Raw genomic sequence first — 27663 nt, forward strand, 5'->3', positions numbered from 1 at the left:
TTTATTTAATATTTAATATTATTATTTAATTTATATTATTTATTTGACAACTTATTTTTAAATCTTTTTAATATAATTTAATATTGTTAAGTAAATAAATAGTGCATGGACTTCAGCATTTTTAAAGTATTGAAAATCTTAGCAAAGTACCAGTGTTGCACAATGCCTATTCGATATTCTTGCGATCGATATCGCCAGCTCTATCGAATTCAAACAGGAATTATGGCTTGCCTGATGCAATGTTTGTTTTGACTGATCTCTTGGCTGTTGTTTTGCTCGTCTTTTGTGTGCGAACTCAAAGGACGGGCATTGTGGCCGGCGTACAAAAACTGCACATTGTTGGCCCCGACAAAGGCGGCTGGAAAAATTACGCTTTCATTCATTAAAGCTGGCATTGTTGTTGCTGTTAATGTTGCTGCTGCTGCCGTTGTTGCTGTTGATCGGCAACGCGTTGAGCCGCGATCGCCTTCGCGAGCTGCTGAGCTTCAGTTGAAAACACGTTACGCGCCTGTGCAGAGCGTTTTTGCGCTATCCGATACGATCCAAGCAAACCCCGACCGAGCAGATTCGAAAGTTTTAACACCGCGTGCACCAACGGCAACAGCGACATCAGCAACAACAACAACAACAATAACAATTTGTATGTTTCGTTTTGTGTGTCCAAGTTTTAATTTTTTATGCAAAACAAGCAGCGACAGACGACCAAAGTTTTTGGTTTTCGGGCTGGTCAACAATTTCTAATTTAATTGGCAGCAGCGCCCAGCAATTTACCATAAACGAATGGAAAGCTGACAGAAGTGAACAAGTCATCGACTCTTGTATATATTTATTGTGCATATAATCAAGCCAATCAATGTGTGTTTTTTCCCCAATCCAATTCCCAATAATGCCCCGATAAGACACACCACCGATCACGCAGCCGCCAGCCGGCAGTCCCCAGAATTTGGGTTCTTTCTCCATCTCTCTGTGTCTCCTCGGAGTGAACGACCCAATTAGTTAACTGCCGCTGTCATTATGTGGCATAATTGCTCTCCGCCAAAACGAAAATAATTAATAATGATTCTTAAAAGCGAAGACCGGAGCAGAGTGTGCCACTTTTTGCTAGTCTCTTTTGCGCACAGTGTACGCAAATTGGCAGGCGCCGTTAATTGGAAATTTTCTCTGTCAAGGTTACTATACCGATTCCGATTGCCGATTCCCATTCCGAATCAAAATCGGAGCTCAAGTGTGTGTGTCAATTAGCGTTGTGTTATTCAACTGCACTCGCTAAATAGATCATTAAAATAAAGCACTCGGCGACGGCGTAATTGTAATGATGTGCAAACATTGCCAGCTCGCATGGCAGAAAAGTTTTTAGAATTCCGAAAAAATTCTGACATTCTCGACGTTCTGGCATTTGTGGCACATTCTGGAGCCCCAGTAATTAGCACATCGATTGGGTGGCCAGCGCCACTGGCCAAAACTGGCTTCTTCTGCTCCGCTAGGCGAAAACAGGTCGCCACACAGAGCGAAATGAAAAGAAATTCTTAAATTAAAAGTGTAATCTCATTATAAACTTCTGGGATTTATATTATAAATATAATAGCTTAGAAAATTAATAATCCCAATCAAAAATTTCCATCTTCAAAGCCGCATAAAACGCGTCAAAAACGATTGACCCACTTGCCTTTGATTTTTTTCACTGTGCAGGCTTACCAGTTTTTCCTGGCCTTATGACGGCTTGGAGCATGTATGTATATGGGGCATTCATTCCGTTTTTGGGGCCAAAGCCACTCCCCGCAGGCGCAGCGCACAAGTCAAACGGCTTTGCCCACTCCAATCCTCCTCTCCAGACCACTTGGTGGCCCTGCTCCAGCCAGCTCCATTCCGTTGCCGTCACTCCCTCACGATTTTCATGGCCGCGGGGAAATCGCCTGGGAGCTGGAGAGCTTTTGGGCGGAAGCCTCGCATTAGGGCACCCACAGAATCGTGTAAATAGCAAATACACTTTGCTCTCGCTATCAGCGAAATAATCAAACGGCGACAGCGAAAAAAACACAACACATTCGAACACAAACTCATAAAATTTCGATGTTGGCAAATGTTATCAAGCCGATATGGCTTCGCGTGTGTAGTAGTTTTTTTGTTTGTTTGTTGTTTTCTTTTTGGTAACTCGAGTTGGCATAAACCCAAATCTCTTTTTCAAAAGGCACTGAAAACGTGTGAATTATAGTTCAAGGGAATTGTTTAAAGTCAAGGACTTCTGGTATTTTCAATTAAAAGAGTTTTGATTAGGTTTTTCCAGAAGAACTTAACTCTATTTTGAACACACTTAAAGATTTCTTAACCAAGATAGTTTGTTTTAAGGCCAGACATCTTTGAAAGAACTCTGAGACTATCAGCTCTGATTTCAGAAAAATAGATAGAAATATAAATTAGGGAAATATTTCCCCCAAAAATGTGTAGGAAATTCCAGCTATAATAAACTTTAAATAAATATTGGCTTGTCAACTATATGTCTACACGGCAATATATCCATAAAAATCAAAACAACTCTTATTGACTTAACTTATAAAAGAACTGCACGTTTTTTTGGCCTTGTTGAAATAATGATAAAATATTTATTATGACATTTATTGTTTGTATGAGATAACATCAGACTGGGGTTCTTCTTCAATTAGTGGTTTAATTTAAAAGACCCTCCAAAGTAAGTTGAGGAGTCCCACAAACGGGTTTTTTTGTTGTTGTTGTTAATAACTGGTCTATAAATATACGCCATAATTGCAGGGGCCATAAAGCCAAGCCATGGATAATCTCAGTCTGATTGAATAACCAACACTCCGCGAGAAGTAAAAATACGTGTTCCCGTAGTAAGCCAAAGCAAATACATAGTATTGCTCACTATAATGCAATTTACCAAGCAAAAAAACAGATAATCTCAATGAATCAAAACATATTCATGATCTATAGAAGCTCCTGCAGCTGATCATGTGAATGTGGTGCACGTGTAAACCCAGACTTGGTGTAATATTTACAGAAATAATTACTTGTGGGCTTTTCTTTTCGTTTTTCGGCCGTGTCGGAAGTGTCCACTTTGTCCACTGCTCGTCCAGATGATGCATAATTTGCCAGCAATTAAGTAATGTACACACATCGGCTGAAGGGGGGCAGTATTTTCCTCAAGGGAGCACGAGCACCTTTCACGCGGACTTGGGGGGGAGGCGCCTCCAGGGCATTTCAGAGCGGCTATTAAGCGCCGACAGCGAACAGCTTTTCTCGCCGTTCGCCGTTCAGGTATTTCTTTATTTTTTTCGCATTCGTATTTGTATTTATTTTGCCACAATATACGAGTCATATAGCCATATAGCTATATGCGCACGAGCAGAGCGATAACCGAGCCGACTCCAGGCGTCCGAACTCCGAAGTTGGTCAGGTTCGTTGCCAGCGTTCAGTTTTCAGTTACGATTCGGCGTTTTACGGTAACGCAGCGGACGACACAAAACAGTTAGCCTGTCATTATAGGTGCGTCTCCATTGTAGCCAACTTCAGTGCCAAAAAGTATCAAAAGTATGCATGAGTGTGTGTGTGTGAGTGAGTGTTTAGGTATTTTTTGAGAAAAACCTGCAAACGTGTAAATATTGCCTGAGCTCCTTACGATTGCTCATACGCCGCGTTGGCCACTGCGAAAAAAAAAACAAAGCCGCTTAGCGTTCGTGACTTTGACATTTGTGGCCGTTAAAATAGCCCAACTATATCGAATTTGACGCGTATCTTTAACACGTTCTATATACTCAATGATCCGGGGGTCATGACTAAATTCCTCAGAACACTGCACACAAAGAAAATATATACGAAATCTAACAAATGTGGAAATATATAATATTTCCCTATTGACTTCTGATACCATTTTTGGTTCTGTGTAACTTTCACGGCTGTGAAGACGATCCAGCGAGCACATAACCATAAATCCCATAAATTGCCCAGCTCCAACGTATGAAAAATATTTACAACTAATTATGCGGCCAGGCGGCAAAGCACTCTCGCTTGGATCCATCGCCGTACCTTGAACTCGGGCTCCGCTTTATGCCTTTCTTTATGCCAGCCACCGATTTCACTTTCTTTTGGCTTTAATCACATGATTGGGTAATAGGCACCCGGTGCAGGTCTTATCGCCACCTCGGATTATGCTGGCTGCTGCTCGGCTGCTCTTATCAGAACCGAGCCTCGATTTTGGCAATGGCAAACTCTTGGCTTCGATAAGATTACCCTTACCCATGGCACCCTTTTTTTGACTGATATTTATGGCAGCAGCAGTGGCAGCAGTGTCAGCTCTTGGCCAAGTTAGCGGTTCCCAGCCAGAGACTGCAAAACAGATTGCAATTGTTGTACTCGCATTGCCGTCTCTCGGTTCCCACTGGGCTGACCGAGTTTGCTGGCAACCACAACGACTTGGTTGGTAGCCTCCTCCAAACCGAAAAAGGTTCAGGAAAAGGCGGCCAAGAAACTAATTTGATCTGCGCCGTGATAGACGCACCGATCTCACGCAACTCAGTTGAAAGGGGACTCCTCTACCAAATCGAATTTCTATGGCAAAAGCTCTTTTATGGCCCAAAGGTTTTATCTCGGGCCCCTCAATTCACACCCTGAATTCGGAGATGCAAAGAATTTGGGTGAAATGTGTATTGTATACATATATTTGTGTTTGTTTATAAGAAAGTTTGCCAATCCCCATGGATATTATGTGTGTGTCTAGATGCTTTCGTTTTCAGACCAACAAAAGGTGCATTTTATTAGTTTTCAAAACTTTCATTAGATTTCAAATATACATCATTCGAGACTAGATAGATCACATAGAGCTGAGTGTTTCTTAGCTAAATATTATTCATATAGCAACCTTACTCTAAAAATAACTTTACATAGGTAACTCCTAAAGTGCCATGAATGCTGAAAATTGATTATTTAATCACAGAATGTGGTTCTCAGCGAGAAGTGAGTGCCAAACCGAAGCTCATTCTCAATAGTATTCCATTCTCGTTCACCTTATGCAAATTTGTTAGCCAGCTTATGCACTTCACAGCAGCTATTTCAAGGCCAAATTGGTCGATGGCCGGGTAACCGAGTGGGAAATATATATTGAACAAATACCCATAGCAGAGAGTGGCGAAAACAAAATATTTTTATTTCGAATTATGTATGTTTGTAGGTACAATGTGCCGGTAAGATCGCATCCCCAGTTTTGCTCAATTAACACTCCCGCCCACCTCATAAAAGTAAACATTTGAGCGTTAAGCCTTTCGGCTCAGGCGGCACAGTTGAAACATTCGACAAATAACCAGAGAGTCTCGGGCTATAAATTCGTTTTCGTTTCGCCTTTATCAGGCCCAGACACTGTTTTTTAATTTTTTTAATTGCCTGTCATGGGTTAAGGGAAAAAATCGTTATAAACCAACTCCACGCCGGCTGACGCACATTCCCTCTCTGGATTGTTGGCCTGAACGATGAATAATTAAGTCAGTGTGTCAATTATAAAAACTAGGCAGAGGCTATACTCTCCGTGACTTGGTAGAATTTTAAAAAGATATAAACGGAAAGTTTGGGACTGGTTAGGTGACTAATTAATAAGCGGATTGGGGAAATACACTTGGATAAATAAAAATAAGGAATTTAGAAGGTTTATGAAGAAGGGTTTTCCACATTAATATAATAGGAAGATGTAAGAAATTTCTAAATTTAATGCTCGTATTATGGTTAAACGGATGTGAAATCTTAAATAAAACAATGAAAAGTAAACAATAATAATTGTTAATAGATAAGTGTTGCCAGAAACATGTTGAGGCACATCCATGAGAAACATTTCAACGATATGTAATATCCTTTTTAGCTAATTTTATAATAACTTTCACGTTTTTCCTCCAAATGAGGGATCTTTAAGGGATCTGATCTTCCTTTTATCCTATTGCAAACTGCTCATATAAATTATATTTGGGAAATTATACAAAGCATTTTATTTGGTTACACTTTGTCTCAGTGAAGCTATTAAAATTCAACCCCTTAACGATTCTCTAGATAGTTTCATTACCCTAATCGCTTTGTTTGAACTTGACGTGGCTCTGAAACAATTCGTAGCTCACATCGTAAAGCAATCAAGTAATCATCAGAAGGTACAAATCAAAAAACAAAACTGAGAGACGAGAGCTGACCTTTTTGTGGGGCAATTGAACGCGTCTGGAATTTACGAGTGTACAAAGCTCTATAAATTGCAGATCTTAATTAAATTGCCCCTCGAAGGGGCTCATAGGAGGGGGGTAAATGGGTAAATGCTAATGAAATTGGACCGCCAACGAAACCGTTCGCATCACACATCGCATATCGTATCAATATCAGTATCAGTATCAGTATCAGTATCAGTCTCGTACCTGTTTCGATATCAGTTCCGATCGCCATACGTGAGTTGGTCAACTGATGGACTTGGGTCAGCTGTAGCCCCTGGTATCTGCGATGTCACATGGGGCCTGATGATCGGAAAACGGATTGCCGTCCGGCATTCAATTAGCTGTTTTTGTCCGGTGGCTTCGATTCAATTCTAGCGCCAGACGTTCCATTTCACTTGGACAAACCCTAGCCATCGATCTAATTGATATTTAAGCAAGTTTATCTCTATCAGCAATCAACGAATACGTACATTTGTTTGTTTGTTTTTGGGGCCTCACAATGGGCGACAGTAAGTAGCTGACCCTGGCACTGTCATTGCCAGTGGACGCGTAGTCTGTGTTATGTAATTACGCATACGCCGTGTGAAACGATTGCGAATGGATAATTTGCAAGTAAATTGATTGCAAAGGTATAAGGAATAACATTCAATGAATCATTTTTAAAGTTGTCTAATCAATTAGAAAGGAAATCATTAAGAATTTAATTTAGGTGGATCTTGCAAAAACCAATTTTAGGGACATTAAATTTATCAATGTGGTCTGTGGTAAAGATTCTTAATTGGGTTCTGAAAAAGTTACAAGTCCTAAATATTTCACACCTGCATTTAGCTTAAAGTAAAGTGTTTCTCTCTCCAGTAATTTTCTTCATTGAATCTAATGAAACCTTCGAAATAATCTGTAAAGTTGATCATTTCAAATGTACTTTATTTTTGTATATTCCTAATTGAATCTAAAGAAAATCCCCAAAACTAATTGACTGATTCTTAACTTGTCGCCATTAAATCCTTAAAAAACCCCCAAAAAATTTTCAATTATTTGGATGACTCATTATTCATCACCTGCCAAAAGTATTCATAACCTTTCTAGAGAAATTCTTAAAGCCATAAAGGTGATTCACTCATGCCGCCTATGTGTAAAATCTAATCATAAATACATTCCTGCCTGAAGTAGTTACAAACTAAAAACTTGACTAGCTTTAAGCCTGCCCCCCTCGGCAGTAAATCGTCGTTAAGGGCTTTCAGATAAGATATTATTCCGCTACTAATCAACCTTAGGTTTCACCTAATCAAACAAAATTGTTGCAATTAGCTGGCAATTTTCCCTCCATATATACTGAATACATATTTATTTAAGCCAAGAGCTGTGAGCCAAACAGCTGCAAGCTCTCTTTTCACCCAAAATTATTATGGCCAAAAATTAGCATGATTGAATACGAGTGATTTAATTTATTTTGGTTTTTTTCTCCTTTTTTTTTTGCCATCTCTTAAATGTTTTATTAATTTCCTTTGTTTCCCTCCATTCTTCTTCGACAGAGACCCGTTACGATTGACGGAAACGGAAAGTAAAAGCTTTTTCGCCAGCTGCCAGATCCAGATCCCCCCAGCACAACAGACATGGCCGAGACCATCAACAACAAGCCGAGCATACAGATCCGCAGTGGTCTGCCCTCGCCGCTGCCGGACAAGAGCCCCTCGCCGGCCACCAAGCTGCTGATCAGCCACGGCAAGCCCAACTTCACCATTCCCAAGTCGCCCAAGGGCGAGGAGAACGGCAATCCGCTGTCGCCCCAGCCGAATGCCACCAACAACTACAATGCCTACAAGAGTGCCAATAGCAATGTGGCCAATAATAATACCAACAAATTCATCGTCGGCACCAAGTTTAATGGTGTCTTCAAGCCCTCGAATGGCACCGCCTCCTGGGCTACCAATGGCAACGGCACCTCTGACGGCGAGAATGAGGCCGCCAAGGTTGTGCTGCGACGCCCCAAGCTGGCGGAGTCACCCACACCCGCCGATTCGGAGGACGCCGATGTGCCGGAGTTCATCAGACGCCAGCGACGCATCCAGGAGCGACTGGCCAAGGAGAATGTGCTGGACTTTGAGAACAGGCGCAGTGGCTACTTCACTCACGTCATGATCTCGCCAGACTCGCCCAATCGCACCTCCTTTGTGGAGACCATGGCCAGCCCGGCCATAGTTCCTGCCCTTGAGATCCCAGCCCCGGTGGCCGAGAAGGTGGAGGAGGAGAAGGAGAAGAAGCCGGAGCAACAACCCCAGGTGGCTGCTGTTGTAACCTCTGCTCTGATTACCGAACCCGAACCGGAACCCGTAACCAGCAACGGTCACAGCGAGGAAACCACCATCACTAATGGACATTCGCAGGCCGAGAGCTCTGATGTGGCTCCCGAGGAGGTGGCCAAGGCCATTGAGGAGGTCAACAAGGCGGTTGCCGGCGAGGAGGAGGCAGAGGTAGAAGCAGCTCCCGAGCCAACTCCAGTTGCAGTGCCAGAACCAGCTCCAGTGGCGGCTGAGAGGAAAGTAGAGCCAGAGCCTGAGGCTGTAGAGGTGGCACCCGTAGCCGTGACACCCACATCCGCTTCCGCTCCCGCTCCAGTGGAGGCCCAGGTGGATGTGGTAGAGCCAGCTGCTCCAACCACAAATGGCCACAAGGAGGAGGAGGCAACTCCAGCCACAAATGGACATAAGGAGGAGGAAGAGGCCATCACCATTTCCCACACCAATGGACAGACCAATGGCCACAGCAGCGATGGCCCCAGCATACCCTCGCCGGATCCCAGTGGCGCTCTTGGAGTCAACTATGAGCCCAAGACAGTGGTCAGTTTCTCGCAGGAGCTGGGTGGCGGTGAGAACAACTATCCCGACACCGTGAAGGTAGTGTCCGAGGGCAGTCCTTCCGCGGCCGATGGAGAACTCAAGGAGCTGGCCAAGCTGAAGTTTGACATCAAGAGCGACGAGCAGAACGATGATGTCCAGGTGACGCCTGCATTGCGTGCGGAATAGGAAGCGGATCAGATTGGATGGACGGAGAGAAGTAGTGCAATTTGTTTGTTAAAACAAGAGAAAAAAAAACCATCAACTATTGTATTGTATTTTGAGTTAGTTGCTAAGTTGATTACGAGAAATGTTGCCAAATTTAATTTTATGCTTCGTGCATCAGTCAGTATCGAGTATCGAGTGTGGAGAATGGAGTGAGGATGGAGAGAGGTCGCCAGCTGTTGAGGCCGAGTCCCCAAAATCTGTTGTTTGCCGGGACTTGCAAAACCAAACTACGTTTATTGCAATAGACACCATTTGCTTTATTTTAATAAATTATTATTATTGAAAAATGTTTCGGAGTTTGGACTGCTAAAGAGATAAGAAGAAAGCCTTATTTTGTTTTCTTTCCCTTGAGGCACTTAAGTTTGCTCCACAAAGATAGCTTTGTTTTTGTTTACAGAAAGGTGTATCAAGTACCTGGAGAGGAGAATATTGTCTCAGAACTCGAAAGTGCTTAGTTATTGTCTTTAATTTTATTAAGGGTTATGAGCTCTTGATTCCCGGGTTCCTTTGCCTTATTCAAAATATGTTTACAGTCAGAAATATTTGTTTGGCATAAAGCTCTTAAAGCAGGAGATAGCAACCATGCCTAGAAGCTATCAAAGAATGTTAAGACCACGAGCTCAACGAGCACATGTGTACTCAGTCGATGTGAATGAAAACGGAAAGTGTTTGCCGACAATGTCTAGCATTGAACCCCCGAAGCCCCCTGGCGATGACCTTCGATATGCTCTAGTCGCAATCAGTTACCTTCCGTGATTAATTGCTTCGATTCGGCTGGTTTTGCCTTTGTCGATAGTCGGTGATTGATTGTGGAAGTCTCTACATGTTGGACACAATTAATAATAAAATAATAATTCAATGGAGTTGGGGGTTGGGTGGATGAATCACCGATGCCGCAACACCTGTTCCGCAACGTGTGAGAGGGTGGCACGTAGTAACCATGTCAACTGGCGACCGCCTGTTTTTTGAGGGTTGCAGCGCCGCTGACCAACATCTGTCGTCGTCCTGCTCCTGACCCCTACACGACAGCTAGCACATGCGTTTAATCGATATGTCAGGTGGTGGTTGGCCAAAACAAACCAAGTTTGGGCCAGGACTTGGCCGGCAGTGCCTTTCGGCAATCAGCAGGCTATGGCAGGGCAGTCGGGTTCAAAAAGTATCTAGATGAGTGAATTTTTCGTAAGCTATTATGGATTTATGTCTTAAGGGCTCGCAGGTAGGTTCCATGATCCCATGACCAAAAAGACAATCCGTAAAATCTGTTCTTGGAACCGCCTTAGATAAACCTCGCCACACGACAGAAAACGAAGCCCAAGTATACCACTCGCTCGCTGACGACTCTCCACAATCCGTGTCCCCATTTCCGGCCCCGCTCAGCGAACTTCCTGCAGCAGCGTAGTCGTTCCTCGCCTTTCCTGGGACGACCTCAGTCCGCGGATCCCAAGTTCGGTCGCCGGCAGAGCAGCTACTTTGGCGACAAGGAGCTCCGGCACAGCGGCAAGGTGAGTGGCAGCCTGGGGCTTAGATAACCAGTAAGTACCTCGATTCCTTTCCAGAGACAAGTCTCGTCCAACGACCTGCTTAAGTCTCTGCTAGAGGAGCCCATCAAGCGGAGCTGGCTGTGCCGCAGCACCTGCAACTCTTCCGAGTCCGACTATTCGCTGCACAAACGCACCCCCGACAGCAGCGAGGAGGGGGAGCAGCAGCTGGAGCGTTTCCTGGTCACCATGCCAGGCAGTGACAAGGGTAAATCCTCGTACAGTTCCTATTCGGGCCAGCAGCAGGGTCTAAGTAATGGGGCTCTGCTTCAGCGTACAGCCAAGCCTGATCTTCCTGGAAGAGTATCCTTCAGCAAGCCGAATATGCACACCGACTTGGACTCCAGTGACTGCGATAATGACAAGCAGGAGGCGCGTCCTAGTATCTCTGCTCCGGGACCTCTAACTCTTCCCAGTTTCTTAAGCAAACAGACGGAACCAACTGATCCGGCTGGCCAGAAGAAATCCGTTCACTTTGGCTCCACTGCCGCCGAGGGAGAGGTGCTGGCGGAGACCTACGAGTATCCCAAGTGCCCCTCTGAGAACTGCACTTGCAGCACTCGATCCTCTTCCACCACGAGCACCAATGAAGCCTCAACGGCTGAGCTCAAGTGTGCCTGTGATGCTCCTAGCTGTCGCTTTGCGGAGGTAACTTCTCATCTGGAAGCTCCTCTTCCACTTCCTACTCCCAGTCTACAAAAGGCTCCCACGCCAGAGCTAAATGTGATCAGGGAGTACAAGCAGGCAGTGGGCAGTGTCCAGGTGGTGAAGAATCACTTGGGACCCGAACCCCTCAACAACATTGAGCCACTCCCAGAATATATGGGCAAGTACAGCTCTCCGACTAAGGATAAGCAAAACAACCTATCCGAGACCAAGAATCTGGTCTCCTCCTCCACCACAAGTACTTCTGCTAATAACAGTGGTACTTCCTACCGAGCAACTCCCAATCCAAGGAACTTTGGTGCCGAAAACAATTTCCTGCCTGCCGTGCAGGAGGATCGGCGATCCTTCGGTACCACCAGCTCCGACTCGGTCATCAATAACTACCTCAAGGTGGCCTCGGCGCCTCCGTTCGTGGGCAAGAAAAAGGAGAACGTGAAGCCGGCCAGTGCGGATCCCATAGCCCGGAACAGCAAGTCGAAGGAGACGACAAAAACGACAGTCAATACGGTGACAGCTCCTCAGGGCAAGCTGAAGAAGGCCATCAGTGTGGGCAGCCTACGGGGGGAGCGTAAGCTTTCCGAATACAATCTGGACAAGGTGGACAGCTGGATGAGCATGCAGGAGCAGAAGCAGTTCGAGCAGAAGAACAAGCCGGGACTGGAGGACTTGGACGAGGCCCAGGACAATGACAGTGCTTCCCAGATCTCCCTGAAGTCGAACGAAGATTCCAGGGACTCTACATACGATGAGATTGTGTCCGTCATCAAGGAAATTGAGGAGGACAAGAAGAGGGGTGAGTAGCTGGATATATTACTCGTTTCCCACTAAATATATAACTTTTCAGACAACTTTTCCGAGCGTCTTCCCAGTGAACTTAACCTGAAGTTGGATTCGCGCTGTGAGACCGCCGAAACGGTGACCCTCAGCGAGGGAGCAGTTCCGGAGAGCGGAGATAAATACAAGTAAGTATTAGGATTGGATTTAAATAAAATTTAACTCGAAATAAACCCTGTTCCACAGAGACATCTTGGCCTATCTGAATAATGTGGAGAGCAGCTGCGATAAAACCCTAATGGAAACACGTCGTTCCATCCCGGAGAGCACTAGATCCGAAGTGGAGTTCGTGGTGGAACCCGATGTCACTGATGAGGTGCCCAAGTGCGTACATTATATGATGGCCTCCTGAGAATTCTTACCCTACATTCCCTGCTATTCCAGATTATCCGAACTGCTCATGGTGCCCAATCACCAGCTGGCACGTAGGGTCATTGCTCTAAGCCTGCGGGCCAATGAGCTGGCCAACGCCATCCACATGTCTAAGGAGCATGTCCTGCAGCTGCGTGGCGAAAAGCAGAAGAGCCTGCGTGCCGAGAAGTCTAATGGTGCGGCCAAGCTGCGTGACCAGAAGAAACACTACGAGGAGGTGGTGACCCGTCATCAGGGTTTCATTGAGCAGCTGCTCAAAGACAAAGGCTCCCTCTGCGAGAAGGTGGCTGCCCTCACCCGTCGCCTGGAGAGCCAGAATCAGGCCTGGGAGCACCGCCTGGAAACGGAGTTGGCCAAGACCAAGGAGACAACAATGGCGGGCGAGAAAATACGACGAGAGCGTTGGGTGCGCGAGAATACCAAGAAGATCAAGGTAGAGAAATTTAATATTATATTATTTTATTCTATATTGTTTCAATATCTTTTCCAGGAGCTCACGGTGAAGGGCTTAGAGGCGGAAATTAACAAGATGACTTGCGACCACCAGCGACAGGTCACCGAGCTGAAGCGCGCTCACCAGATGCAGTTGCTCGATGCCCTAGAAGAGGCACGTACCAAGCACGAACAGATCGAGACGAGCATCCGCGAGAGCTGCGCTCAGGATCGGGAGGCCGTTATCGAGAAGGAGCGAACGGCCATCCGGGAGAGATTTGAGCGTCAACTGGAGGAGGAGCAGCGGGCCCAGGCCGAGCAGCGCCAGAAACTGGTCGAAGAGTTTGCCGCTGAGCGGGAGCGCCTGCAGGCAGAGCTCCGACAGCGGGAGTCCGATCATCAGGTGCGCCGCCAGGAGGCGTTGCGGGAACAGGAGCAGGAACTGGAGCAGGCCAAGTTTGAGATGCAGGAGCGCATGGCCAAGCAGGAGGAGAAGTATCAGAACCGCATCAACACCATCGAGCAGCAGTACCAGGCGGACTTTGAGCTCTGGAAGGCGGAGCACGAGAACAAGGCCAAGCTGGCCCAGGCAGAGAAGGAGAATGCCATTCGGCAGCACTATCGGGCGGAGAGGGATCGCCAGCTGGACGAGCTGGTGGTACGCATGGAGGCTGATGCACTGCAACATGGCGAGGAGCATGAGCAGAAGATGGCGTGAGTAAATTATTTAAAAAAGTGGAGGGAAGGTAATTTAATAAAGGGTTTCCCCAGTCGCCTCAAGGAGAAGTACGAGAAGGATCTGGCACTGGCCGAGAGTGTGGAGAAGTCCTTGCGGGAGAAATATGCAGAGACGCGAGGCAAACTGGCGGAGGCGGATGCCCAAGTTCGAAACAGTCAAGCTGAGGTGCAGCAGCTTCAGCTGGAGCTGGGTCATAGCAAGAAGATGTGCGGCGACATCATCAGCGAGCGGGACAGACTCCGAGACAACCTCAACGCGGACATCCAGGGCGAACTAGCCGTGCTGACCGAGCGGCACAAGCAGGAGATGGATCAGCTTCAGAAGCGTGTCCATCATACCATCCAGCGGCAGGAGGAGACCATTGAGATTCTGAAGGGCGACAACGATGCCCTGAGGCAGCAGTGCCTCAAACTAAATGCGGTTATACGACAGCAGCGCAAAGATTACTGCGTAAAATAAATAATACTACAATAAAAACTTAGTTCTTAAAAAAGTTTAAGGAATCTCCAAGCTAAAATGCTCAAGAATACTCAATTAATTTAAGCAATTTTAATTAATTTAAATAAACATTTAAAAATTTTCGTTTGAACGTAAACTTCAATTTTTATAAAAGATAATTGCTTAAATGAAGCAAATGAAGATTTCTACAAGTCCGATTTATTTTTATAGCCTGGCAGAGTATTATAATTATGCTCTTGCAAATTAATAATTTGATTAAGAAGTTTGTAACGCAGTAAATTAGTCATTTCCAATTATATAAAGTTAATATGATCAGAATCGACAGCCGAGTTAAGTGTCTCTAACTCTCCGTCTCTCTCTATCTCTCTGACACTCTCTCTCTCTTTGTGCATCTCAAGAGATAGCTCTTTCTATTTACCTGCCCCTAAGCATCTCTAGAGAAAGCTCTTTCTCTCTCGCTCTCACTTTCTCTGTTCTCTTTACTCGGAAACTATAAATACAGACGCTGCAGCCGCACCGAGCTCAGTCTGTTCGTGGCCTACCCAGTGTTTACATCTATAGTGAAAGTGGTAATGATACTGAAAGTGCCCTTCATCTGATCAATTCCTCTTTTGTTATAAATAAATTAATACTCTTTTAAACAAAACACTTTTCTAACGTTTATTTTTTTAAATTTTGAAAATGATCGATAGCAATGCACTGATAAATATCTACTATCAATTTTAGGCGCACACAATAAGCGTTTGGTATCTTTAGGCGCTTTGGCTGCGGTCACACTGACTATTTGCGGCTCAACATAAAAGTGTTTTAAATTTGTTTATTTAATTTTTTTGCAAAATGTACGTCTTGCGGGACCAACATAAGTATTCAAATATCAGCAACAGCTACGGCTTTGTTTGTAGGGTAAGTCCTTTTACATATACTGATTGATTTCGAGTTTGTGAAACGATTTATTGCAACTCATTTTCCTGAAGACCCTGGTAAAGCAATGTGGAATCCAGCATCTTGGATCTTACGAGAAATACGAGTTTGTGGAGCTTCTTAAGTTGCTTAATGCCAAGGAACGGGTGAGTATTTAGAAACATTTATTATACTTTATATTTATATATGTATGTATGTGCAAACATCTGAACATTCCAGCTACTGGCCTCAAAGTTCTTCTGCCAGTTGCTTGCCAATGTGGGCAGTTTCCGCGTCCTACTCCAGCTCCAGCAGCTCGGCATACTTACAGCCTCAGAGTACATACTTAGGTAAGGTACAACCTTAATTTTTAATTGTTGTCCCTATTTATCAATAATATATGGACGTTATACAGCAAGGAACATTCGGACCAGCTGCAAGTGGACTTAATAATATTTCTGGAATCAGAATTCGAGCTGCTTACAAACGTATTTCTTTCTGCGGCATATGGTTGGTTTTCTTTACATACAAATAATTTCTTCTATTAAGTATGTGTACATAATCGCAGATGTCGAGTGCGGTGTGAAATTGACTTCAATCCTTACAGCTGCGCTGGGCAATCTCTATGCCGGCCTCATGAGCAATCCAAAAATAAGTACTTTGGGCTATGTAGAACCCTTGTGCCGATCTCTACCAGGTGGGTAAACCCTTAAGCAAGGATCAATATTATTTAAAACATCATTTTTAGATGACGCCTTAAGAGTGTGCAGAAATATGCACTTAAGTACCCTGCTGGAACTGCATCAATCGGAGGATATCACAGAGGCCTTTGCAAGCTTCAGTGCTTGGATCAATGAGGGTGTTGATGAACTCACCTTTGTAAAGCACCTCTGCGATAAGGTATTTATTTGTATATAACAAAGTAAATCATTTATAAACGTACTCTTTCATCAGCTGCTTGCCTGTCATCACCAGGAAGTCCTTCAATTCCTTTTCAAGCAGTCGAACATGGAAGGTTTCAAGGAATGGAAGTTCTATTTAATTATAGTGCAGTCCATTGCCAGCGCAGCCAATTTGGAAACTACAGCATTTATAAAGAGTGAGTATATATTTTAGAAGAATCTCGTTTATACCGTTTACATATGTATATAATCCATTATTATGCAGAGCATCTGAAAAATCGCCTCCTGCATACCGCCTCTTCGGGCTGCCTTAAATCTCTGTTGCACATGCTGCTGACAGCGCGGGCTGCTACCGCCACTACCATGGATATTCAGATCAATCTGGATAACTACGCCAAGTGGTATAAGCAGAACATTGGCGAAATGACTTACGTCCTGGGGACGGAAAAATTCCAGATCATTTTGGGACTTCTTGAAGAATCATTGCAATACGAAAGAGAACTGCTTTACCTAGACGTATGTCTTTACTTTAATTTGAATGCAACTTATTACTATAATTATTGGCTCTCTGCTTATAGATTCACGTGACCATAGCCATTTCACCTGGCGGTCGCCTCGTTCAGAGCTACAAAACCAAGTGTCGTGCATATGCATCTCAACTGAAAGCGGAAACCAAGAAAAAAACGCTTAAAGAAAAAAATTCCATCTAGGTAAGCATGATGGTCTTATTTAATATATATTTATTTCACACGTTATATTTTTCTTCTACAGATTAAGTGCAGCACACGTTTCGGCGGGAGTACAAATGAATTTCTTGTGCAATTCGTAGCCTGCTGAATCAAATATGTGTGTGCTCTTGTGAGGCTTCAAATAACCGCAGCCTCTAGTATTTACAAGCGTGGACCTATGAACATATACTCAGTTAGTTCGGTGTTGTAAGCTTGCCCAAATGAGCTCTTATTTATTGCGTTTATCCTGAACCAATACTTCATTCGAGGTAAGTGTTATTGAGTTTAGATATAAGGTGATGGAGGGTTACTTCAGTCAAGCACAATCTGCATTTTGTATAGTGATTCACTGCATCCGCTCAAGCGCCATGTATGGATTAAGGTTAGGGTTTATGTCTTAATTACACTTATTTTTTCTTTGTTAAGGTCTACCTTTTCCTTTTATTAACTTCAAGGGCATGTACATAGGCCAACCAGCTATATGGAAAGATTTACTTGTTGATTCATTGGGGTTTGTTTTGAAAATAGAATAATGTCTTGTAAACTGATAAGCTGATCAAGTGGACAGCTGAGAATTATATCAGGGCGTCGTCAATTGATTCGTTTTAATCTCTCCTTTTTTATTATGGCTCTTTAGTTCAAGAGCTACAGTCCTAGAGCCTTTTTGATTGCATTCAGTGAATTTATATACTTTTATTGGTATCCATTTAATTTATTTAAACAAATAAGTCAGTCTATTGTGTTATTTGTTTATATCCAAATCCGAAAAAAAATAATAAATTATATAAATTTAAAGAACAGTTTTATAATAATACAAATAGAGTATAATGAAGAAGTTTTCAAAGCAGTAAGTTAAATATATTAATACTTACTGTGGCAATTTTCTTGCCTGGGTTTCCAACCACTTTCCATCCGTCTGGCAGCATTGAGCGCGCCAACGGCGAACAGGTTCCACACACACCAAAAAGCAGAACAACAACATTTCCAAACTAAAACATACAAAATAGAAAAAGACACAGCAAAAATAATGCCGCTTCGTGTTCTGTGTGTGATGCGATGCGAGTTCAGGTCTGAGGCGGCTACTTTCGCTTCGACTTTATACAAAACGTTATACGTTTCTGTGCTCTCGACGCAGTCGGACGTTTAAAAATAAACGCGCTTCGCCCTTAAATACCAAAAAAATAACCGCAGTCCACAAATAAATCTGAACAAACTATTCGAATAACCATTCGATCTAAGGCAAAACTCTCTTGAACTCTAAAAGAAAACCCAAAAATAAAAGTTGCAACATGTTCAGCTCGATTACAGGTAAAACCACAACCAGCACTCGTGAAAGTTTTGAAATTAGAAATCTCGAATAGACACGAGAATATATGCATCCAAAATGGTATAACCACGTCAATATACGTGTGCAGTGAGTGAATTAATCATGGTTAGCTACCATATGACCGCATTGCAGGCCAGGATGTGCGGCAGTGAAGCAAATTACATCATCATCACGGGCGCAGAGCAAGGAGCCAAGGAAGGAGTTGGAGCAGCTGGCCACCGGGGAATCGATGGGGTGGGGTCGGGTTGGGTTGGGCGTGTTCGATCCGATACGGGTCGCAATAACAAAATATTTAATTGTCTGCTACCGTGGCTCTGGCTGGTCCCTAGCTCTGGCTCGGCTTGACTCTGCCTCTGGTGATGATGATGACGACGATGTGGATGATACGTAAGCCAATTATGGCGCAGTTTATATGTAGCTCCAAATGGACTACGCTGCCACAACCCACACCCAAAAGCAATGATACGTATATATAATTATAGCTGCCTAGATACATACAAACACACAGACACACAGCATGCCAAGAGTCTAGAAACTTATAGATGTACTCTTTGGCGGTGCTGTGTGTTCGCTTTATGTTTTATAATGATGTTAGATTCCTTGAAACGAAATGGAACACTTATGTTTGTTCTTTGAAGTGGGTGCAAAAAACCAAAGACCAATCGAATATATTAGCTTTGTTAAAATCTTCTGCAAAAGATTCCACTCGAAGGCGTATTGGTCAAGCAGCATTGGCACTCGAGACAGGGATCTTCTATTTTCAATTATAATGAATCTTTATATATATATGCTATATGTACTTAATAATATTATCTGTGTTTCCACTCAATGCTAAACAGATGCATCGAAATGTAAGTAACCCGAATCGCGAACTTTCCACGAAATTAGCTTAGTTGATAATGCTGTTCCGACATATATTCTAGACATTCCCCACCCGATTTACGTAGTTCAATCTTTAGTAGCAGCATCTTATACTTTTTTCCCAACACTTTGATCTGCCAGAGCATGCCTTGGGTTTATCAGTGATTTAAGCTAGACAAAAAGACCATTCTTTTTGCTTACGAATTCTTATATTAGAATTGAAAACATCTTGCTAAATATGTAGTCATCTATAAGTTATAAATTTCAAATGTAGGTAGTATCATTTTAGTCAGGAGCTTTTAAAGATGTGAAGGAGTCATTTCCGACCCTATAAATAATATATATTCTTGATCAGCATCAACAGCCAAGTCGATCCGAGTCGAGTCCGGCAAGAATTGAATTTTTTCAAAGTTTTAAAAATTTTATAAGGGGTTACAAAAATTACAAAATTTTACAAAATGTTTATTTTTAAAACTGTAAACGGAGTATAGAGATTTTTTAACCTAATAAAAACTAGAATAGAAAAACTTTCCGAATTGAAATTAATGCATTTTTGGCTTAGTTATGAGATTTGTAAACTTTAACTTGTCGAAGAAATTGCCATTTTGATAAACATCAATTAAAAAAAAGCAAATATTTTAAGCTTAGTATCGATTACCGTCTGGAAAACCGAATCTTTGGCTTCCTGGAGCTAATTGCTTTCCTTATTAATATTAATGTAGTGTTTTTTATGAGCCTTTAGTTAACTCAAAGTTAATGTAATTCACATATGTATATCGAAGCTCAACTAGCTCTTGTCTATAGTTTTCCCCATTTAGATTTGTTCATACCAAGTTTATTTTATATATTTTTTTATAAAGTTAAAACTGTCATTCTGCTCTTGCTTATATATATTATAGTCATTCGATTCCTAAGCTCTATATAAGTCCGCCTGGTTGATAGTGTGCTCCTCCGTTTAGGTTGCTGCCGTAGTTGATTCTTCACCTACCGTTGCAGTTGTTTCTGCCACTGTAGTTGCTCCTGCATCTTCAGCTGTCATAGTTGATCCTTGAGCATCTCCTGCCGCTGTAGTTGCCCCAGCATCTCCTGCTGTTGTGGCCTCTTCTGTACCATTCTGTGCCGGTGGATCAGCCCCGGTGGGGCTTGTCTTGTCTGCGCCTACTCCTCCCCCTGTAGCTTCCTCACCCGGATCACCAGTTGTAGTTTCCATCTCCGCCGATAAACCGATTTCCGTTGAATTAGAATTGTCAAGTGGCCGTGAGTCACTCTCCACTTCCTTTTCCCTTTGCGCTGCCTCTTCCTTGTCCTTTTTGCCCGCATCGTGGTGGAAGTGATGCAGATGTTCGTGGCTGTGGCGTTGGTCCTCGTCCATGTCGTCGGCGGTGGGCTGTGCACACTTTGGCTGGGAATTCTCGCAAATGAAGTACTTTTTATCGTGGCAGTTTACGTCCAGCATGACGGTGGTATTGGTCCGGATCCTCAGCTCCAGGCAGTCATCCATATTGGAGCGTAGCGTTGGCTCCACCATTGCACTCTCGCCCATGTAGTGCATAAGCCTGCCGCTGCTGATGTAGTTGAACTGACCCTCCTTTTGCAGATCGTTGCCGCCAATCCAGTAGTCCTCATTCCCAAACTCCGATTGCAAGAAATCGGTGATGGCCTTGAAGTCATCCGGCGTGCCCACATCCGCCAGGTTGAGCTCCTTGCGCAGGCAATTGTTCTGCGCTCCGAACCAGTTAATCTGCAAAGTGGAAATCATAAGTCTCTAAGCCCGATTCTTGATCCCTGAACTCTCACCTTTTTCGTGCTCACGTAGTAGCATCTTCCATTGACTTGCTTCAGAAATGGCTTGCCGCAAGGACCTCCCTTGTTGGATTTCTTCCGGATTGCCTTCCGACCCGACACCTGGTCGAGGTGTGCCACGACCCAGGTCAATATCAGAATGGAAAGTATCCTCATGGCTGCCAGCAGAACTGAGCCGCCTGTCCAGCCAAACTGTACACATGCGTACTGCCTCCTGTTCTATATATACCCTCTTGGGGGCGTGACATTTGGATTACCACAAAGAGTGACCGATGGCCAATTTCATTGCATTTTCATTGCCCGATAAGGTTCAACGAATTGATTGATTGCCATTGGTTGTGCTGAGGGGGTCAAGTGCTGGATGGGTCTTGTTTCGGTTACATTAGTTGGAGAAATATGCTGGTGTTCCAGAGGTTTTCAAAAGATGTTTTCTTGTATTAATTGAATATTGGTATTATTCTTCAATTTTAAGCAATGAAACAATAGAGCACAGTTTTGTCTTCAAGTGATTTCAATTAATTGAACTAAAATAATATGTTAAAGGTCATAATTCTTGTTAGGCTTTGAATTTTTTTTAAAAGGTGACATATCTCAGGAGTTTCTAAAAGTATATTCCCCCTTGATCGACATTCCACTTTCAGTTAATTATTTTACCTTTTATTTGGTACCTGTTTTGGTAGCTTTTTTTTCATAAAATTAAGACAATGACACACAAATGGCGTATCTGCTACTAAGATTAAATCAAACTATGATCGTTGATAAGAAAGTAAGATATAATAAAGACAAAGAATACAGCTTTTAAAATATTTTTAATTAGTTAGTGTATGTTATCTATTAGTATTTAGCGGGAACCAAAGAGCATCCTTTAGTCCCCCAGATAATTCGTAAAACAAAGTCTACAGTTTCAAATAGAGTATGTTTTAAAGCTTGATCATTTTATTTGTTTACTTGGAATCGGGAAAGAATTTCAGGTTTGAATTAAGCTATAATCTGTAGCTCATTGTGCCGGTGTGGCTTCTGTAGTGGAGGCTTCCGCAGTGGTTTCCTCTGTGGCAGCTGTACTGTCTTCCGATGCTCTTGTTGTGTCCGGAGTCGTCTCTCCGGCAGCTCCAAATGCTCCCGCTCCTCCTGCTGTAGATACAGTTTCTTCGCCACCAGACGACGGAGTTGTCGAGTTGCCAGCTGTCGTGTCCACATCCTGCACATCTGCTGCTCCAATGGCCATCTCAGAATCCTCGGGATGCTCCTTTGATCCGCTGGCAATGGGCAACATGTTGTGGGTACGTTCGACGATCTCGTCCTCCTCCTCCCCCTCGTTACTGTCGCCGATGTCGTGGTGGAAGTGATGCAGATGCTCGTGGCTGTGGTGCTTCGGTTTCCGGCTGTCGTCGACACCTCCCTGGCAGTAGCGCTCCGAGCAGATAAAGTACTGCCGCTCCTGGCAATTGTCCGCCGCCACCATGTTGATATGGGCACGGATGCGCACCTCCAGGCAGTCATCGCACTCGGAGTGCTCCGCTGGCAACACATTGCTGTAGTTGCTGTAGTAGCGCACCAGCCGGCCACTGCTGATGTACTGGAAGCGTCCTTCGTGGTACAGATCGTTGCCCCCGAACCAGAAGTCCTCCGTGTTGCCCAGGGAGCTTAGGAAGCCGATGGCTCCTTCAAAGTCCCCGGGATTACTTAGGTCCGCGAGGGTTAGTCCCTTGCGAAGACAATAGTTCAAGGCCCCAAACCAGTTCATCTGAAAGGGGATGACAATATATTTTCTTAAGAATATTTTAAGGGATTTTTGAGGTACAAACATTGATGATTATCTTGTCTTTAATATGCCAAAGTTATAGATAAACTATCCCCAATTCCGGACTCACCTTTGTCACGGAAAAGTAGTAGCATTTGCCATTGATCCTTCTTAAATAGCGACGCGGGCAGGGTGTTCCCGAGCCCATAACTAGATCCTGGTCACGCGGCAGGACCGTTAGCAGGGTCACTAGAGCTGCCAGTAGATGCTTCATATCGCTCTCTATCCGTCAATGTGGCCGGAGTCAGCGATCTCCTCCTGTACTTATATCCTCCGCTGACCAGCAGTGCATCCAATCGATTCCCGCCCTATCGAAGGTGGTCTAGGCACCACAACTTCCATCGTCGTGGTCGTCGCCGTCTGGCTAATTCAATTACAAGTTCATACTTGTGGAATGCCGCCAATGTCGTGGGCTAATTTGTTCACTCTCTGTGTGTTTGTGGGTCAGGTTTAGGGTCATTCAATTTAATTGGAAAATTCATTAGGTGCACTTGAAGAAATAAATGAGGAAGTAACCAGCTGAGAAAGGGTTCTTGGGTACTACAATTGCCTTTATATTACGTGATTACTATTACTAATTATATATATATAGTATTGTAAGAAAGGTAAATGCCGTTTTTTGGTTCTTAAATTATATAATTTCTTTATAAGTTTCATTATCATAATTCTTAAAAGGTTTCTTTCCTTGGCTGGTGAATTGTTCACCTTATGTATCTAGGATCTTAGCTTAGCTTAGTTAAGGTTAGTTATTATTCCCGATTCGATAGATTTGGGTTACCCTTTTCTTGTTTTATTATCAATTATTTACTGTCTTCTTAAGATACGTAAGATATTTAGAAAGTTTTCATGCTTGAACAAAGTTCTTTTAATAATATACCTTTTGCTTGAACTCTTTTTCCAAATAAAGTTGATTTAGACATTAAACCCACCTAAAATAAGGATTTAATAAACTATAAGCAAACCCTTTACTATACCCTCAATATAATATTAAACCAGACACTATACGATTATATCAAACAATTATATAGTAATGTAACTCATTTGAATGCCGAATGTAATTGCTCCACCACCCAATCCTCCTTCTCCTCCGATAAATCAGTGTAGCGCTTAGCCCTGCTGATTCGATCAGCGGTAGAAGTGACTTCATAGCCATTAGCATAACCCGACCGAAAACCGGGATGTCTGACCTGCCCTCACTCTTTCCGATTATTGATTTACCTGGCGCGAGGCCATGACATCAGCCATCCTTCAGCCGGCAGCCGGGACACGAATCCCTTGTTGGCTAGCTTTTGGCCTGTTGCCAGCTGACTCAGCTGACCTTCGACCCAGGACAGACCGATGACGCTCCGAGTGAAAACAATTGATTCGGCGTGCGAATTCCGTGCTGCCACTTGCCACGCGCTGCTGTATCTGTATCTGAAAGCGCTTGAATTCGTATCTGTATCTCACATGACATCATCAGCAACAGAAACAACAACAGAAGCTCCATCGATTCATGGCCTGTTGGGTCTCCCAGAACTGGTGTGGAACGTGAGTTGCGGCAGACCTCAAATCGCAGTTACTCATAGAAGATATATATATTCATTCCAACCGATTCTCTCCGTGTGTGTGTGTGTGTGTAAGAGCTCCGAACTGGGTTTAGTTGTACCCAGCAGCTACAGGTTTTCCGAGACTTCTGCGCATTATCTGCGCTACGACATCGACAAAAGCAACAAAAGCTAAAATTCAAAAGCAAAAGCAAAAGCAAAGCTGAGGCTGTGAGAGGCTGTTCCCTCTGGGCTTATTGTGTTACCTTCTGGCCATGCTTCTAGCCGGTTTTATTTTATATTGACCACAAACTGCCACAGACTCAGATAAAGCACAGAAACAAAAAAACAAAAAAGAAAAACAGAACAAAGTTAAGAACAAAATGCGTCGTCGTATTACGCAAATGCCTCAAGAGCTTGTGATTGCCTTAGGCATTCCACGAATGTTTACAGATATAAGCAAGGAATACTAATTTTTTGTAGCAAAATATTGCCCAGCCAAGATATGGCAACAACAGCTCACAGCCTTGGCTTTTTAAGGCCCTCGCTTCATAGGCTTTAGGTTGTAATTACAGTCTTTTATAAACTATACTATAACTTTTAATTTTATTTAGCAAAAAGCACAGAAACATAAAAGTATTCCTAGATTTGCATGACTATGTGAACCAGAAATAGTTACAAAATAGAAAGCACGTTTTATTCAACACAAATTCCTAGATTATTCCTACATATTTTCCTGCAAGTTCAATGCCACACACACATACCGCAACACCAAGAGCAATTAGCATCAAAAAGTATATATAATATTTGTTTGCAAACACCCTATTTTGGTGGAATTACACTCTATACACAAATGTTATTTTAACACCTCAACCGTGTGCCCACACATTCCTCAAACTGGAAACTGCAGAACTATTATTTTCGCCCAATTTTCAGCCAGGCGAGTGGATCATTAAATGCGGAATGAAATTGGCCAAATCCACGAGGAAATTATGTGGAAACGGGCTAGAAGAGGAGCCATTAAAATATCTATGATAAAGTGGCGGCTGCTGTTACTAAGAATAATCGCACACATTCCCAATCACAATCAGAAAGCGTGAAGAAAGGCATTCGAAATGGGTTGAAAAGAAGGCGATTTCATTAAGCGATGGTGATGGTAATGGTGCCCCCCCATTATGACATCACATAACATCACTCTGAATAATTCAAATATATGCATATTCACAAGTGCCGTTTGCTGCCGTGCTCGTTAATTTCTATTAAATTGCGAATATAATTCGCAGTGGCTAATGTGTTTTAAATTTTGAGGCTGACGCCATGGCTGGCGCTCACAATCACGACCAGCTCAGGCTCCCACCCAGCTGCGCAGTTTTGTTTTTAAATAGAAAATAAAAGATGGAAAATAGAAATAGAAATAGCAATCTAATCGAATCCGATTTAAGTCATGTAAATAGTTCATGCTCCAGCTGCTTTGTTTATGTTTCGGCAATTAATAGTCTGGAATTTGTTCAGCGGCAGCAATTAGTTAATCCCCGCTGATTAAAATCAGCTATAAATTATAATTGTCACCGGCGCTTAGTTTAGTTTGCATCCAGAAATCCACAAAGTCAGCATGTTTCCCAGTCGCCAAAATCAAAGTAGTTTTGAAATCTCATTTGTGATCCTTTCCATATAAATAATATAACCTTTCATCTCCTTCGCAGCCTCTCTGAAGAACTTTGGCGACAAGACGGCCAATCTGTTCAGCAAGAAGAAGGATGAGGCCGAGAAGCTGGCCAACGAGAAGGCCGTCGAGGCCCAGAAGCTAGCCGAGGAGCAGGCCAAGAAGGTGGGCCAGTCGGTGCAGCAGACCAAGGGAGAGGCTGAGCAGCTGGCCGCCAGCACAGGTGAGTTTGGAGTTCTATAAAAGTTTGGGAAAAGTAAGTCTCAGAATTAGTGGTGCAACAAATCTATAAATCTGTAGGAATTTAATAAATTCAAAACTCTAGAGATCTTTTAAAGAAGAGACCTTAAGTTGTAGGAAATGTGTCAATATATACAAAAATATTCAAACAAATAACTAAACATCTTGTTTGCTTTATATTTTAGCAAAATAATTGTCAAAAAGTCATAAACAAAACGAATTGCTTTCTAAAACCAAAGGCATTATGATATATGAATATTTTTACTGACGCACTGAGACCATAAATAATTTGCAATAAATATTAGATACTATTTTGAATCATTATAAATCTGAAGCAAATAGATTTGTTGATTTCTAAGAAGTAAAATATCTGAATTTTAAAACGAAACTATTACTGATTTAATATTTTAACAGATTTGCATCAATATTTGTAACTTCTTTGAAAGGTTTTCGAAACTCCCATTTGATTAAGAGACTTTCCCGGACATCTTCTATACATAATACCCAAACTAATAAGTTTTCTTCTCCCTTTCCAGCTAAGGAAGCCGCTGCTCTGGCCAACGCTGAGGCCCAGAAGGCCGGTCAGGCCATCGATGCGGGCGTGAACCGTGCCGCCGGTGCCGTCAACCAGGGCAAGCAGGCTGTGGACAACACAGTGGCGCAGGCGCAGGCCGTGGCCCAGAACTCCAAGCAGGTGGCCGCCAATGTGGCCGAGGCCTCTCAGCGTGCCGCTGCCAATGCCGTGGATCAGACCAAGAAGGCGGCCAACGATGCGATCAATAAGAGCGTCAAGGCCGCCGAGACTGTGGCGGACCAGAAGCTGAAGCAGGCCGAGGGTGCCATCGATGGAGCTCTCAAGCAGACCAGCCAGGCGGTGGACCAGAAGCTGCACGAGGCCAACCAGTACGTGGACGAGAAGCGCCAGTCTGTGGAGAAGAGTGTGCAGGAGGCGGCCGGACAGGCCCAGGAGTCTGCCGGACAGCAGGCAAGCGCTCTGCTCGGCAAGCTGCATCTCGGCCAGAAGTAAGACGGTTTCGCCATCTACGTCGGCGGGGCCAACACCTTAAATATCTTGATGTGAAAATGCTTTAGAAACAAACGTAAACGTAAACGTAAAATGAAGGGAATTTGCTTCAATGTAACGAGTGCCAGTAATGTGATTGCTAAATCCTCAATTGAATAATCTATATATTTATACAGACACACACAGACATATTTTTGGAATCTCTTGCGAGAGGATGATTTTGTATAATGCAGCCGCTGCTTTCGATGTGATCATCTCAGCATCTCAGCACTTCTCGATCCGTACAAACTATAATGTTAGCCCCTTTCATCGGTTTTGTTCTATATTCTTTGTTACCTTGAAGCATTTGATATATATTTTGTATACAGCAACGATATGAGTATGCTTTTAATATATATATACGTATATTCTGTTTATGTAGAGATGTATGATTAAGTACTTTTAACTCTTGCACAATACATTGCAAATGTGTTTTTAATATAAATTCGACTCGAGGGAGAGTGTGTGCTTTGTTTTTAATTTGTGTGGATGTAATGGGGAAAAAGTAATTGATTAAAATCGTATTTCAAGAACATTTACGGGTAAAACGATCAAT

At 43.3% G+C, this 27663-nt stretch overlaps 6 protein-coding genes across 10 annotated transcripts; 4 read left to right on the forward strand and 2 right to left on the reverse strand.

Moving 5' to 3' along the window:
- Window positions 1-236: 236 nt before the first annotated feature.
- On the forward strand, window positions 237-9540 carry hebe (protein). 3 transcript variants are annotated; one of them, XM_020946821.2, is made up of 2 exons: window positions 237-640; window positions 7724-9540. In XM_020946821.2, exon 2 carries the CDS (start codon window positions 7805-7807, stop codon window positions 9212-9214), a length of 1410 nt encoding a protein of 469 aa, XP_020802480.2. In that variant the 5' UTR covers window positions 237-640; window positions 7724-7804; the 3' UTR covers window positions 9215-9540. The 3 variants fall into 3 exon arrangements, with proteins under 3 accessions (XP_020802480.2, XP_020802471.2, XP_086684718.1); XM_020946812.2 differs by lacking the exon at window positions 237-640 and adding an exon at window positions 3308-3501; XM_086828592.1 differs by lacking the exon at window positions 237-640 and adding an exon at window positions 6371-6700.
- Window positions 9541-10338: 798 nt separating this feature from the next.
- Window positions 10339-14429, forward strand: dila (centrosomal protein dilatory). Its single transcript, XM_020943875.2, has 8 exons — window positions 10339-10469; window positions 10534-10755; window positions 10810-12250; window positions 12302-12419; window positions 12478-12615; window positions 12676-13096; window positions 13154-13809; window positions 13867-14429. Exons 1-8 carry the CDS (start codon window positions 10443-10445, stop codon window positions 14291-14293), a joined length of 3450 nt encoding a protein of 1149 aa, XP_020799534.2. The 5' UTR covers window positions 10339-10442; the 3' UTR covers window positions 14294-14429.
- Window positions 14430-15034: 605 nt separating this feature from the next.
- On the forward strand, window positions 15035-18113 carry LOC110179435 (uncharacterized). The gene is made up of 10 exons (XM_020947015.2): window positions 15035-15196; window positions 15268-15360; window positions 15434-15543; window positions 15609-15703; window positions 15762-15890; window positions 15942-16093; window positions 16148-16292; window positions 16361-16611; window positions 16674-16805; window positions 16867-18113. Exons 1-9 carry the CDS (start codon window positions 15131-15133, stop codon window positions 16803-16805), a joined length of 1173 nt encoding a protein of 390 aa, XP_020802674.2. The 5' UTR covers window positions 15035-15130; the 3' UTR covers window positions 16867-18113.
- On the forward strand, window positions 17810-27568 carry LOC110179689 (uncharacterized). Of its 3 annotated transcripts, XM_020947405.2 has the most exons (4): window positions 17867-18131; window positions 18990-19001; window positions 25845-26027; window positions 26581-27568. In XM_020947405.2, the coding sequence occupies exons 1-4, from the start codon at window positions 18113-18115 to the stop codon at window positions 27069-27071; spliced, it is 705 nt and encodes a 234-aa protein (XP_020803064.1). In that variant the 5' UTR covers window positions 17867-18112; the 3' UTR covers window positions 27072-27568. The 3 variants fall into 3 exon arrangements, with proteins under 3 accessions (XP_020803179.1, XP_020803064.1, XP_020803120.1); XM_020947520.2 differs by lacking the exon at window positions 18990-19001 and having other exon boundaries at window positions 17810-18131; XM_020947461.2 differs by lacking the exons at window positions 17867-18131; window positions 18990-19001 and adding an exon at window positions 25355-25778.
- On the reverse strand, window positions 19967-21026 carry lectin-46Ca (C-type lectin 46Ca). The gene is made up of 2 exons (XM_020947132.2): window positions 20809-21026; window positions 19967-20752 (listed from the first exon to the last, which is right to left on the reverse strand). Exons 1-2 carry the CDS (start codon window positions 20968-20970, stop codon window positions 19967-19969), a joined length of 948 nt encoding a protein of 315 aa, XP_020802791.2. The 5' UTR covers window positions 20971-21026.
- On the reverse strand, window positions 21729-25488 carry lectin-46Cb (C-type lectin 46Cb). The gene is made up of 2 exons (XM_020947232.2): window positions 22686-25488; window positions 21729-22558 (listed from the first exon to the last, which is right to left on the reverse strand). The coding sequence occupies exons 1-2, from the start codon at window positions 22827-22829 to the stop codon at window positions 21812-21814; spliced, it is 891 nt and encodes a 296-aa protein (XP_020802891.2). The 5' UTR covers window positions 22830-25488; the 3' UTR covers window positions 21729-21811.
- Window positions 27569-27663: the final 95 nt, after the last annotated feature.

This window comes from Drosophila serrata, unplaced genomic scaffold (genome assembly GCF_035046125.1).
Source record: "Drosophila serrata isolate PLE 108 unplaced genomic scaffold, ASM3504612v1 contig_184, whole genome shotgun sequence".
Lineage (NCBI taxonomy): Eukaryota > Metazoa > Arthropoda > Insecta > Diptera > Drosophilidae > Drosophila > Drosophila serrata.